We start from the raw sequence: 14207 nt of genomic DNA, 5'->3' as shown, positions 1-14207 counted from the left end.
AATACTAAAAGAAAAAATTTCTGTTTCCAGCGTCAATTACCCTTAATTTTCTCTAGTATTCTGCACTTCCGGTCAGGCAAATTTGAAAGAAGACGAATTTATCAGTTTTCTTCTCTTCGTTTTTTTAATTTGTGTCCTGACCTGCTGAATTTAGAGTTTAATATATTCTCACACTTGTCAAGCTTAAGACGAAGAACTTGACGTTTCCACTTTCAAAAAATCTCAGTTCATCAAATTTTCAGTAATCCTTCAGAATGATCAAAATTTTACGTATTAAAATGTTCTTTTTATGATATGGGTTTTCACTGTATCGTGTTATAAGATCATGGTATGGTACTTTATTGTCGATGTTGTGATTTATTGTAACTACTTTGAATTTTTTTTCAGTGACGAGTTGCGTTGCGTAAAATTTTATCTCAGTTCGGAGCTGATTCTGGTTTTGATTCTGATAATAAACACAAAGAAATTGGCACGGAATTTACTCATGCTATAACGCCCATTTAAAAGACATTAAAATTAACACGAACAAAAGAAATAGTAAATAAGAAAACTATCTTGCATCGTTTGTGCCATTACACATGCAAAGTACGCAAAACCCCAACTCGTAAAGAACGAGTCCGTGAAGACCTCTCATTGTTGTGGCGTAAGCTAGAGTAACAAGGAGGTAATCTGGAGGCGTGTGTCTCATTCAATACTTTCTACAACCGGTGGCTCACTGAACTCAACTCCCGCCGCAGCATTGCGCAGATAAGTACTACAGCCTGATAACATCGCTTAGCAAGCCAATCAGAAGCGAAGTAAGCAATACTGGCTTGTAGTGACGTCCTGTCGCCTTGAAGAGTCGGTTTCGTTAACTTGGCCTCTTGCTCCTCTGTTCGTGATGTATAGTAGTGCGGGTCTGTTCGAGTTCAGCGAAACCAAAAACAGCTCTGTTTCTCTCTGTTTTGAGATTGAATTAACATGAAACCTCCCTTGGGTGGGACGTAAGTGAAATGCAAGCAATTTTAGTGATTATTCAGCTCTATTTTACTGCTGCGACTTTGGCGAGCACTGGCCTTCGCTTTTCAACGAAAGATCCAGCGGCCTTTGCTAGATTCAAGGGATGGAATGCTAAGACAAACGGCACGCTTCAATTCCATTTCAAAACGCACAAGGAAAATAGCTTCCTCATCTATGAGGACGACAATGGGCAATGTCAGTTTTTTTATCTGTCTCTGCTGGAGGGAAGACTCAGTTTAAGTTTAAAAATGGGAAACTGCGAGAAAATACAAACTCTTCTTGTTGGACATAAACTCGCCGACGGAAAATGGCACGAAGTAATTGTCCAAAGAAACTTCTCTGAAACGCGTGTAACAGTGGATGGCCTTTTCACCAATAGCACATACTACAGGGGAATTGATGATGATCCTTTTCTTGGAGTTAAAAGTGACTTATATGTTGGTGGTATTTCGTCTTACACACAGTTCAATGACCTTTCTTTCCCAGCCATAAAGTACGAAAGTATTTCGAGCAGGTAAGATTTTCACGAGCTAATTGTAAATGAAAGTTTGCATAACGCTTTTTTGGACCCTTTATTTATTGTAAAAGAATTTTTCGCAACAAGGTTTAAAAACAAAAATGATCATTTGGAAAAATACGAAGTGATGTTTAGTAAACAACAGCTGCATCGAAATCTTCTCAAACAGCCAAATCAGTTGAATTAGTTTCTTTCTTTACTTTTTTTTAAGGAGGAAGGGGATACGCCATTAATTAACGCAAAACAAGGCGATCAAAAATCTGACATGTTTCTATCAACCCACGCACTGTTAGTTAATTCAGTCAAGGTCGTTGCTTTTCAGTTTAATGTGCAAATCATCATTTTTCTTCTTCGAAAGAATTAATAAATTCATTCCACAGGAAAGGACGTATAAATTATTTAGTTTTGGAAATGAAATCCAGCCTCCCTGATGAATAATGTATTGTTCTTCTGCGAAAATTCCTTGATGAAAGGAAAATAAAGGCTCAAGAAAGATTGTTCATGTTGAAGACATTCAATCTTCACGTTTTTCATAAAGGATGACCAAAACTAACCAAAGTCCAAGCAACTGCTAAAAGATTTCATCTTAAAGACTTGATTTTTAGAGCAAACAGAGTGTACAGAGAGTTTGTACGCTCGCTATATTTTCACTGCTTTTTTCCCCACAAGTTTTCAGGGCTGCATAAGCGGGATCACATACAGTAATGGAAGGAGTCCTTTGAGAGAAGCACAGTTTAAAGAAGCTTCTGGGACAACGCAAGGTTGCTTGAATCCTTGCTCGCAACCTGATCAGTGCTTAAATGGCGGCAAATGTCATGAGAACGTCAGTGGAGTGTGGTGTGATTGCAAGGGAACTGGGTACGAGGGACAAAAATGCGAAGAAGGTAGGTACCAGTCTTCCGCGGTCTAGATATAAGCGAAGTAAATTGAGATAAGTCAGATAACCTTCAATTTTTAAAACTTTTCCTTATTGGAAGCTAATTAGTGGCATTCGGGTTTTTAAACCAAAGACTAAAACTTGATACCCTTCACAAAATTAACACGAGGTTGTTTCGTGGCTCAATCCATATCATAAAGAAAAATTCAAGCCAAATTAGGCGACAGACGGATCGCAGTGTTCATTAAATATGCGAGCTCAATTCAAAAATGTAAAAGTCATTTTTATGAAAATTTCGATTGTCAGCTGTGCTTCTCGGACAGTTCAGTTATCATTTAAAGTTTAAATAATGCTATTTTATTCCCCCGTTGTCTTTTTTCTGAGTCATAATTACAAAGCAATCTTTTATAAACATGATTATTCCTGTCTTGGTCTGCAAAGATGCAAAGCTTTTCCTCCTGATTATCTGAGAAAGAACAATAGAGATTTCGAATTTATATTTTAAAGTGATTTTACTCGTTGTTTAGCAAATCCTAATCAGTTCATAACAAGAAAAGTTCACTTTGAATAGAAAGGCGTTTCCTCCGACAGATGAGAAACCACAAACCACGTGGTTGGTTTCTTCTCAGACCTCAGATGACAGTTTAAGCTAACCTTGGCTAATATCCTTGTAATCTAGCACTAACAACAATCAACTTTTCATTTCTTTTCCAAACGATGTTGAAAGAAAAAACGTGACCTAAGAATTCAAGAATCGAAACTTAATGGGCCTAAATTAAACAGGTTTCCTTGTAAGATTGACAAAAAATGAGCTATTAGTTTATTGTACTGAAAAGTTTATCGAAGTTTTCATAATATGAAATCACTTTCAGCGTTGGATTCATAATCGGAGACTTGCAAGAGATCTTTTATCGCCATCAACTATAACAGCATTCAGTTATATTTTCATATGAAATTATTCAAGTTCATTATCTTTCTTTTTGTTATGATTACAACACTTTTCGTGGCTAGTTATTGAGTCTACAAATACGACTACGCTGTTCCAGCCTATGTTTCATTTCTCAAGCTGATCACTGATTTGTGACCTAATTATTAGACCGCCTGATAGACAAAGTCCGTCAAAAAGAGGAAAAAAAACCTGGTCCACGCGGCTAGATTCCGCTTTTATCTTTTGTGGGATTATTTTTTCTTTTCTTGTCTTTTGTTTTTTTTTTTGATTGACCAGTTGATGTCTATGTAAAATGGAACCAAGTTTTCCATTACTTTTAGGGCCTGTTGACACTACTTGAGCCAATCCGGTTAGTCGGCCGGCCCTCTGTATCAGGCTAGCTTGGGTTACTTTTTCCTTATAAAATTGTTGTTGTAATTATATATATGAGAAGAACCTCAAGAACGCACCGGCCAGCCCTGTAAAGCGGGGCAGACGGGCGTTTTTTAGACAGGCCCTTACAGACTCTTGATGGCAACATTTCAATTATTGTTGTTCAAAGAGATAAAAGTCTGAGCAGGAGTGGGTAACAAAGACATTGCTAAGCTTTGGGGTTGAAGAAGAGGGGTGCTTAACCCAATAATCATAAAATCAAAATAATAAAAAAAAAAATTTGAAATAGTGAAGAACATTTGCTTTATAATTTTAGAGGCGGCATCTATTTGGCTGAATGGAAGTAGTTACATAGTCTTTACTCTGGACCCCAAAGAGGAGAAGTCACATTCAAATTACGTGGCGTTTAGTCTGAGGACAAAAACCCCAAACGGAGTTATTTTCAGTCTCCGATTGTCTGATAAATACCTGTTAATCGAGATGGTCCATGGAAAGTTGAGAGTAGAGGATTTGAACCTAGGACAAGGTAAATGTGGATTTAATAATCCCCGTTTTTGTCCTCAATGGTGTTGGTAAGGTTTCTTCTTGTTTCCTGCTAGTTAGAACTTTTGATAGCTATATGTCTTCTTGCTATTGTTCTTAAATATTCCCAACGTCCTATTTCTCGTCAAACTCAAATAGGGGATGTTTATTTGAGGAGCAGATTACGTTATGTTAGATGCCTTTATAATACGAGCAGCATGCCCTGTAACCTAGTCAGTGGAAGTGAACATCACGTACTGGAAGGACCTCCCAAAATAGTATCGAGCGGTGAGAAGATAAATGTCCCTGTTTATGATAGGCTCGATTACCAAGAGCCTGCTGTTTGGTCCAAGTCAGTGGTAACAAAATGAATGGGAAACCAGAAATTATTTACAGTGCAACAACTCGAACCGGGGCACTTGGAAGAAGATTTCCCAGTCACAACGATTTCTGAAAAGAAAAGACTCTCAAGTTTTTTGGCAACGGACCAATTAAATTCAAGGCCTTCGACTATGCAACCGTTGAAATCTTTAAAAGCCGGCGTTTGAACTAATCTGGCCTCTCAGGAAACAGTCCTCAAATATATGAACGTTATTGTCCCGCTTGCCTAAAACCTTGAGAATCTTTTGTTTTTAGAAATCTTTGTGATAGGACAATTTTCTTCCAAGTGCCCTTGTTCTAGTAGTCGCGCTGTAAGCAATATTTTTTCTAAGTAAGATTCTTTGTTTGTTTGTTTTTTTTTGCATTAAGTTCTGTTTTCACTCAGATCTAAATAACTTTTGTTTAAAAATATGCTTATATTCGGTCGTCTGTTTCTCTGACTTAAGTGGTGGCGAATGATTTTCAGTTCTCGGTCGATTCTCTGGAAGCCCGAACTTTTTTTCACGTTTTAATGCTTAGTATGTATGTTTTCTCCTCGAATTTTTTTGTACTATCTTATAAGCTCCGAACCTTCTTATATTAAACCAAAGCAATTTTAACTTGAAACTGATAAGCTCTGGTGATTGTTGCATTATAACTGAAATTATTTCACGTTTACGATTTAAAGGGTAAAGTTAAATTTTTTTGTCTCTTTGCACATAAAAAAAATGAAAGCTAAATAGATTTGTAAATTCCCTTGCTGTGGGATAGTGTCTTCTTTCAAGTTAACGATTGAGCTTAACATGTAGGTTTGCCTGAGTTTATATATATGTTCATTTGTCGCTACTTTAGAAACTGGGACGAGTTAGCTTTCTTAAAGACTTTCTGGGATCCCTACTGGGGACGCGCTATTCAGCTATTGGCCAATTTGATTGTCCTGTGCTTAATAGCAATCCTAGAAGTCTTTGAGAAAGTTAACTCGTCCCAGTTTGCTGCTCGTTGCTAAAGTGTACATGGAAATAAAATTCTTTCCCTTTGTCTCTAGATGAGCTTGTTTTCAATGGAAATAATGTAAACCTTGATGATGGCAGGTGGCATTGGATCGAGTTTAACAAGATTGGTCGCGCAGTCACGTTAAAAGTCGACGGAAAAACTTTACCTTATGACAAAATTACAGGAAAGAATTTTCAACTAAACAGTGAGGACCAGAGGAATAAAGCGTATTTGGGTGGCGGACCAACGGGAGCCATCAAAACATCGCACACAAAAATGAATTTCTCCGGACAATTAAGAGAGTTTTACTACGGAGACATGGAGGTGTTGGAGTATGTTGTACCTACGATAAAAAGCAAACAATTTGCGATAGTTGGGACGGTTATTGATGGTACCACAATAATAGAGACAAGCGGGTCGGGATGTGATCCATTTGATGATGACGAGGATTCAAGCTGTGCGCCACCTGATCCGTCAACTCATTCGACAGGTAGGTTATACAGCGGAACTCAACTCTACGGACAACCGCATATAATGAAAACTTTCGTTTGTCCCGAAGATAAACTCATATATTCTCTCTAAAATTAACCCACTAAGTACTGACACCAGTTAATAGGGACAACGAACACTTTTCTATGTCACGAGTCACATAATCGCATACTTCGTCAACTTCTCTTTACGGACACTAAGTGTCTGCGCACGGACCATGACTGAATATCTTACCAGTGTAAACCTAACACGCAGAAACAGCGAATGACCTTTCAAACGTTCTATATAGTGTTCACTCCACATGGCTGAGTCGCCAACTAAAAGCGCCAGTGCAAAGTTAAATCATTGCATTGTTGTATTTCAAGACAAATACTTGAAAGGTAGTGTTAGTCCGAGAAAATCATGATAGATGGTCGTGAGGTTTCAACTTGTAAAAGTTAAGGACAGAACAACTTTCCTCTTATAAATGTCTGCTTTAGTCTTTAACATTGATATTTTTTTCTGTTTTTCCAAGATGATATGATGTCGTCAACAAGTCAACCAACTCTGGATTCAGACTACCCTCCTACCGTGGCTCAGGTCTACCTCTCCCTGCCGCAAGTGGTCCCATTTTGGGTAATTCTCTTGATGGTGATAGCAGCTGCGATCGCAATATCTTTCACAGTCTTTTTCTTGTATCGCTGGAATACTCGGTACACCGGTTCTTTTAAACCAGAGCAAACTTCGTCAAGTGGAGATCTACCGCAGCATATTGCACAAGTGCTGAATAATTCGAAACCTCGAATTTATGTCAAATCACCTGACGAAAAAGTGTAAGGGGGTTTTCAAAGCGTCATGGGTAGATAGCAACGATCACTATGACAACTAAGAGGGTGAGAAAACTCAACAGATCGCTTTATCTCTCGAGGAGTGATAGCTTTTTACAATAAAGGAAGAGTGTTATGTCATTCAATATATGGAGATGAAATGGATACCTTTAAGTGCTTCCTAAGAAGTGATCGATGCCGCGTAAATTTGGCGTTTGTAATTTACTGGTAGCGCATTGAGAGTGCAGACTTAAAATTTTGACTGAGTATTTTTTGCTCAGATTAAGGTTTCAGTGTGGTAATACTCACGACATGAATATTAAACCGCATGTATTAGCAGCAGTCTCTTTAAATGTATGTGCGCAGTTTGGTAAGGCGCATAGCTTATCTAGCTCACCTACAAACAGGATTGTAACTTGTGTGAACCAAGCTTTCAGGGGTTAAAGTCGCGTTAATGGCCAACAAATGTTTGGATCGCCTATAAAGATATGGATGAGTTCAGCCTTTAAAGCAACATTGACGAGCGACTTTGTCTGAAACTGCCCGCCAGTCTGCTGAAAACGTATAACACGTTAATAAACTGTGATGTTTTCCTACGAAACCATATTTAAGAAACTATTTCTCAATATTCAGATGCATATGATATTAAGAACTCAAAGCTAGATTCCCTGGTAAAAGAAAACGCCAGAGGGCTCAATACTTCTGCAAAATCAGATAACTCAGGGTGACCTAAAGATTGACTCCAAATTGAGCGAGGCGCCTTAGTTATTCGCACTGTTTCATTAGAGGTCAAAGATGGTTTTGCGTTACCATTTTACTGTGTGGAAGCGTCCGATCACCAGAAGTCAAAGTTGTTTTTCCTTAAGAAAACGATAACTGAAAGACAACTTAAGCCTAGGCCAAACGTCGAACTTTTCATGAGACGAACCAAACTGTAATTTAGGTCGACCTAAATTAAGGTAAGATCGTCTGTTGGGTCAGACGTCGAACTTAGGATGCGTCGAGCCAATCAACCGAATCAGACCAAATAGCAATTTTAATAAATTTTCTCCCGAACGAGGCTAAATTTACATTATCATTCAAATTTTTAAGTTACTAGGTTTAGTTCGTCGCATGTGAAGATCGACGTTTGTCACGGAGACGATCTTCAGACGTTTTATCCTTCTGAAGCAGACGGATAGAACGTGTTGGACGATCCAAACTCATTCAGACGAACTTGACTGAGCCAGACGTCGAACCTTTCATAAACTTAACGTCTTATGAAAAGTTCGTCGTTTGGCCTACCCCTTACATCTAATTGTTAGTAGTATAGAGCTCGGTGGTAAGACGCTTTTGTTGAGCGGGAATAACATTAATTTGAGGGGGAATAAGTTAACGTCGATAACTCTGTAAAAAAGTAACTTGTTAAGATAGGATGACGTCATAGTTTTTAATTGGCTAACTGGAGCGGTGTTTATTGAAAATTTTTAGGTTTTCCTAAAGCAGTTTGGTTGGTTACTAAGCGTAAATCCGTATATAATTTTAAAATCACCTAACCGTAACGTGATTAAACAAGTTTCATTTCATACAACTTAAAAATGGAACATAACATCACCCTGTCTCAAAAAAAACCCTTTTACTTATGACGTCACCCACGGTAATATACCCCCCCAAGTTTTCTCCTTAATAAAGGACCAAACCGGTGCGCCCTATACTACTAAAGAAAGAAATCACAAAAAAGACAGAAAATTATCTTGACGATCGTTTGGTGTCGCGCGCAGTGAAAAATTGTTGCATGTTTGTAAGTTGTGCAACATTTGACATCTTCATCATGACCGTTCACATGCACTATTTTGTCATATACCATCAAAATTAGCTATCTACTTTTTCACTTAAATTATGATTTTTTTTTACTAATTTAGTATTTTGTTGTCCATGGTTATTTCTGAGATTTGTGAGTACATGGGCCCTATTTAACATTCGCACTGGGTGCAAGTCTTTGGCCTTTGGAGATATGAGCCACTCATTTGGGTCACGAAGTTTCGTAAAAATCGATATGCAACCAAGTTCACTTTTAAGTCAAGTAGTTTTTTCACTTCAGTTGAAAACTGGCTTTTATACTCTCAGCTTAATTAGCCCGCAAATTTTTAATAAGAGTGTTCATCAAGGTGCTTTTGATTGTAAAGCGAATATTAACGCTTTTAAAAAGTTTTTAGAATTGTGATGTAGAAAGATATTAAGTAAAACATTGGTTTTTAGTGGATAACGAGAACTAAGAATATTTCCCTCGTGATTGGTTAAAACTGGTAACAATTATCCAACAATCGAATTTTCAGTAACTTAGCTAAATTAATGTGACACACGATTTGGCCAAGGAGTAGAATTAGACGGTTATGGATCTTACCTCTTCTTGTAAGTTTCTCATAAACCACAAACAGACCCAGGTAGCTGTCAGCTGTTAACAATTATTAATTATTATTAATTAGTATTGTTATTGTTATTCTTTGACAAAAACTGTAAGAGTAGGCCTAGTTTGGATTCCGAACTTTTCAGAAACCGAACCTAATTTCTATAATAGACTTTTCAACGGTTTTTTCAACTTTTGACTGGGATCGGTAAGCAAAAATCCGTCAACATGGCTGGAAAGTTGCCAAGTTTAAATTTCAAAGTGATTTGTTGAAACATAAAGAAGAATTATAGCTCCTCAAAGTCGCAGAATTTTACAGACGTTTATGCGAGGGGGTGGGGGGGAGGGGCAAGTATGAGGCAAGTTTAAGGAAAAATATCTTCCCTCTCTTTGGACGTATCACCTTTAATTTTGTTAAGGTACCTTATTCTAAGGCCCTCTTTCCAGCAGAGCCTATGAATTTTCGCTTAATGCTCTTTATCAAAAGTTGAAAAAATCTAAATTTAAATGTAAGTTCAGCTGAGGAAAAGTTCTATTTCTAATACGTTTTAACGCTGAAACGTTAAGTTGATTGGTCAATCTTACTACTCACGCCGAAATATGTTAAACAGTAGACAGTTAGTTTTAAAACGAATTTTTTTTATTTGATTCATTTTTAAAAATAAAATAGGTCATTACGTTATATTGTCATTTATTTTTTATTCACTTTGCGAACAGTCTCCCCGGAAAACGTAGTGAGGGAGGAGGGAGCCTCTCGCCTCCCCCCTTGTAATTCTCTTGTTCCCAAGCAACAATACCAAACTTCATTCAATCGCTACATCTAAGGTAAGGACATCTCTTAGGGCCTTTTTACATGGAGGTGGGGGACCCCAGGTAGGTGAGGTAACATGTGGCGGGTAACCCCACCTATCATGTAAACGTGATCAAATTGAAATGAGAGATTATATGGACAGGCGGGTTACCCCACCTAAGCGGGTTACCTCACCTACCTGGGGTCCCCCACCTCCATGTAAACAGGCCCTTAGAGCTAATATGGACACTTAGCCCTGTCCTTGAAGTGTCTGCATTCAACAGGTCTTAGATGTTTCCATAAGGACGCAAATATCGCCTTAAGGAAAGCTATACCTTCATAACAGAAAGAACAACCCGTAATATATCTAGTACAAGCCCAAAACTTAAGCAATCCCGAGCCAGGAAAACATTTAACTAGCAGTTTCGGTATATAATAAGGAGTTTTGAAAATGAATGCCCTTTACCAGTTCTACAACCCTTTTCACAAGTTCAGCGTAAGACAATATTGAAGTAATGAAAGTATGAAAACAGGGAACTTACGCAACGACGACGGCAACGGCGTCAAGAATGTCACCCAAAAGTGAATTCGCACTGTTTCAAACTTCATCGCTTTTATTCCAGCTCCTTTAATTTGTCAAATGTTGGCGATTTTTCAGGAGTTGAATTCTAAAGGAATGTATCTGAGTTCACTAAAACAAAAAGAAAATCGTTGTCTTTGTTCACGTCCTCCAAAAAACGTGAAATTCACGTCGGTGTCGTGCAGTGATGGTGAAGAAATGTACAAAAAAACGTGATGCACGTGCAAAGTTGTTGTTTTGGTAGGAACGGTGGGGTGAAGAATTCAGGTCATGTTCACACTATACCGGAAGCATTTTGCGCAAGCGCAAAAATCATCCGAATAGGGCCTTTACTCACACATAAGAACGGTTGTGGCGCGATTTCTGCAACGGAGCGAAGCTGCGCCGCGCGGATCTCGAAAGTGAAGCGTCACACATCAGATAGGTTCTGTGCCAAACTTTGGTGTAGTATAGGTGGTTTTCGCGTTACGTCATCGGCGCCATGCTGGTGGACAGTAAACAAAAGATCGCTCATTAGCTCGCTTAGTTTGTCCACCAGCATTTGTTCATTTCACCATTGTTATTTGTGTCTCCCGAGATTGCATGAAAACGACCTATAAACAGGTATTCGGACTGATTCGCTCCTGTGTTTGAAGGGCTACTTTATGTTGAAGATTTCACCACTAACTGATTTTCGCGTACATGACCGTACATGGAATTTATTTGCACATGTAGTTGTAGAAGAACAAGAAGTAGCAGTAAACTGAATTAAATTAATGTTACAAAGACAGTTTTGCGGTTGAAGCGACGGGCAAATATTATACTCACAATTTTTGTTCCATATGCGGCTAGTAAGCTTCGATGTGCGATCGGTGGTGACACTTTTGAAATGTAAGTTGCGTAACAAACTTCTAGGTTTTTAAATAACTAGTCACCTGATCTATTTTTGGCGCGTTGCGCCAAGATAATTAAATATTCACAAAAAAAATTGACAAACGGCTTGAAGAAATGCAAATCACGGACCGTAGAGGAAGTGAATAAGTAGGAGCGAGGACTGAAGTCTGGAATCCACTGAGACGAAAGTAAATATTCAGGAGTGAGGACTGGGCATTTAGCTCACCAAACCCTCTGGGCCAACCGCTCCGGTGCGATGTTCGATGTGCGGGAACGACTTCTTCCATGTGCCATTACTGTTCTTACTCTACCTAACATAGCCTAAATAAAAAATGATCATCGCTGTTAAAGACCTAACGTTATACGAGAAACCTTTGCGCCACCGGTGCAGCGCACTACCAATTGAGCTAATAAGCCAACTGGGAGCAGGTCATTGAGTTGGTTTGTTATGTTATAAACCCTTGAGGAGGATGACAATGGAATAATAAATATTGAGAATCATATATAGCAACTTCGGGGGTGAAGAATTGAATGAAAGAAGATTTTTGGAGTTTAGCACATGAGTTTGTTATAACGAGCCAACTCAGTGACCTACTCCCAGTTGGCTTGTTAGCTCAATCACTAGTGCACTGCACCCGTATTGCAGAGGTTAAAGGTGCAAATCCTGTCCAAACCTGAATTTTTTCAGGCTTTCTTATTTCAACCGCAAACGTTGCGTCTATAACTGCGATGAGCTTCTTTTATTTGTTATTTTTATCGGCTATTTGAAACTACGGTAGCTTTGAAAAATTAATTTTTTTCTTGGCTGCTTGTAATAGAGGTTTAAAGGGAAAAATGGATTTCTATTTGAAACGGCATATCACACATCGATTATAAACTTCCTGATGACTAAGCCTTTCAAAACGTTCGAATTTCATTATACCATGGTCATTTTTATGCAACCTCGTTCCCTCGGTTCTTAACCTGAGATCAGGCCCAATTTGAGCGGTTCTCATACATTCTCTCTAACGGCTACCGCCCCGCCGGAATGTAATTTTCAATGCGAAAGGAAAATAGAGCCTGATCTCAGGTTACTCGGTTCTCTCCTATGAATGCTGAAATTTATGTTGTGTAAGAGTCTGGGTCGGTCGATTGTTCTGGTGATGATTTTTGACTCAGTTTCCCGCGCAACCTCGTCATCCGGCCAATAAATGAAAACTAAACGTACCCAGAACAGTCCCAGAGTACAGTGTCATCAAGACCAAAACCACCACTATCATCGTGACAAACAAGCTGTATATGAGTGCAGAATTATATAGTGAACATTCCGGACACTTAACTAGAAACTAGGCTTGTTCCCTTGCTGCGAAAGAAAAAAAAAAGACAAAACACTTGACCAAGTTTTTATTTAACCGGAAAAGTCCAGGACATAGAGCTAACAAAACAAAAATTGATTAAATACTTTTCGGAGGCAATTCCGCAAAAATAAAAACTTTCTGGTGGATAAACTTTCCTAAAAATTCAAATGCATGACTCATGTATCCGCACAGCACGGGGAAGAGTTGAGTTTCTTCTATTTGCCCTGTTCAGGCTATTTCATTTTGGTTTTAATTTGGTTCAGGTAGATTTTGGTGGCTGGAAACAAATATACTATAATGCTGTCTTACAGTGTACTTCAAATTCGTCTTAAGGGAAAACATGATTTACAGACAAATCTAATGTATGATTTATGGCAAGACGAGCAACCACAATTATCATGTTCCATTACTGCGCCAGGTATGCACGAACTTTTAGCAGATAAATTTTTCCTTTACTAATCATCAAGAGCCAAAAAGTTCGCAGAAAGTGACTCAGTAAAAATGATAGCTTTATATCTCTAGAACCTCATCTGACAGGACAAACATTTCAGCAAAATACGTCAATCATGCAAGTAACCGATCTAAAATAAGTCTGAATCTTAATGTAGAAATTTGAATTCTTTTGGGTAAACGCGACATTCAATGAAACTAACTACAAAATCAGGTGCAATGTATTAAAAAAAGAGGTTCGTTTTTGAAGCAGCCTGCAAACATCACGGAAAAAAAGAAAACTTTCACTCTTCGCAAGAACATAAGAAGTCGTTCTCTTCGTGAAGGACAAAAGCAAATAAGTCCTTGCTGCTCTCATAAGATTTTTTTTTTGGACGGCCTATAAGATTGTAAACCGTGTCCCGTAGAACTGTGACGATAAACTATAAGTTCCAGATAGCCTGTTTTCGCGCAGTAATAAGAAAGAGCGCCTATAGTACAATTTTCGTACGCTCGATCGGCTGGTGTTATTCCTGTGTCATGGCCATTGACTAGATAAGATAACACTTGCATATTTTTTTATTTGTTTTTTTTTTTGGCGTAATGGCAGCATATGCACCCTTAGTATCACTTCTAACTACTGGTTTTAGATTTCACAGCTGTCCAAATTTTACCGGAACAACGAGTTAAACCTGCACCATTCTTTGCCAAAGGCTGTAGATTTTTTTGTTACCACTTTTAAGTGGCTCGAGTTCCTCATGCCGAGAACTCAATAATCGATCGATGAAGTCGTAAACTAAACGTAAAAATTCCTTAACAGTTGAAACTAACGAAAACTTATTGTTTCCGGCTCATAGAATTCAAAACACATGTCTATATGATCTTACTTCAAGCTGCTTTCCTTTTCACTAAGCAGTGAAGAATTGAT

The 14207-nt window shown here is 38.3% G+C and overlaps 1 protein-coding gene across 1 annotated transcript; it reads left to right on the top strand.

Annotated features, from left to right (window-relative positions):
• Positions 1–845: 845 nt before the first annotated feature.
• On the top strand, positions 846–9952 carry LOC140953368 (neurexin 1-like). The gene is made up of 5 exons (XM_073402853.1): positions 846–1513; positions 2186–2400; positions 4031–4240; positions 5642–6079; positions 6593–9952. Exons 1-5 carry the CDS (start codon positions 993–995, stop codon positions 6892–6894), a joined length of 1686 nt encoding a protein of 561 aa, XP_073258954.1. The 5' UTR covers positions 846–992; the 3' UTR covers positions 6895–9952.
• Positions 9953–14207: the final 4255 nt, after the last annotated feature.

The sequence above is a fragment of the Porites lutea genome, chromosome 11, assembly GCF_958299795.1.
Source record: "Porites lutea chromosome 11, jaPorLute2.1, whole genome shotgun sequence".
Taxonomy (NCBI): Eukaryota; Metazoa; Cnidaria; class Anthozoa; order Scleractinia; family Poritidae; genus Porites; species Porites lutea.
Note: the sequence above shows the minus strand (reverse complement) of the source record. Positions and strands in the feature narration are given on the sequence as shown.

Excerpts from the sequence above, each read along its gene's own strand:
- LOC140953368 (XM_073402853.1), top strand. The coding sequence starts at position 993 with ATGCAAGCAATTTTAGTGATTATTCAGCTCTATTTTACTGCTGCGACT. Across the intron at positions 1,514-2,185 it reads TACGAAAGTATTTCGAGCAG|TTTTCAGGGCTGCATAAGCG; the intron begins GTAAGATTTTCA and ends TTTCCCCACAAG. Across the intron at positions 2,401-4,030 it reads GGGACAAAAATGCGAAGAAG|AGGCGGCATCTATTTGGCTG; the intron begins GTAGGTACCAGT and ends TTATAATTTTAG.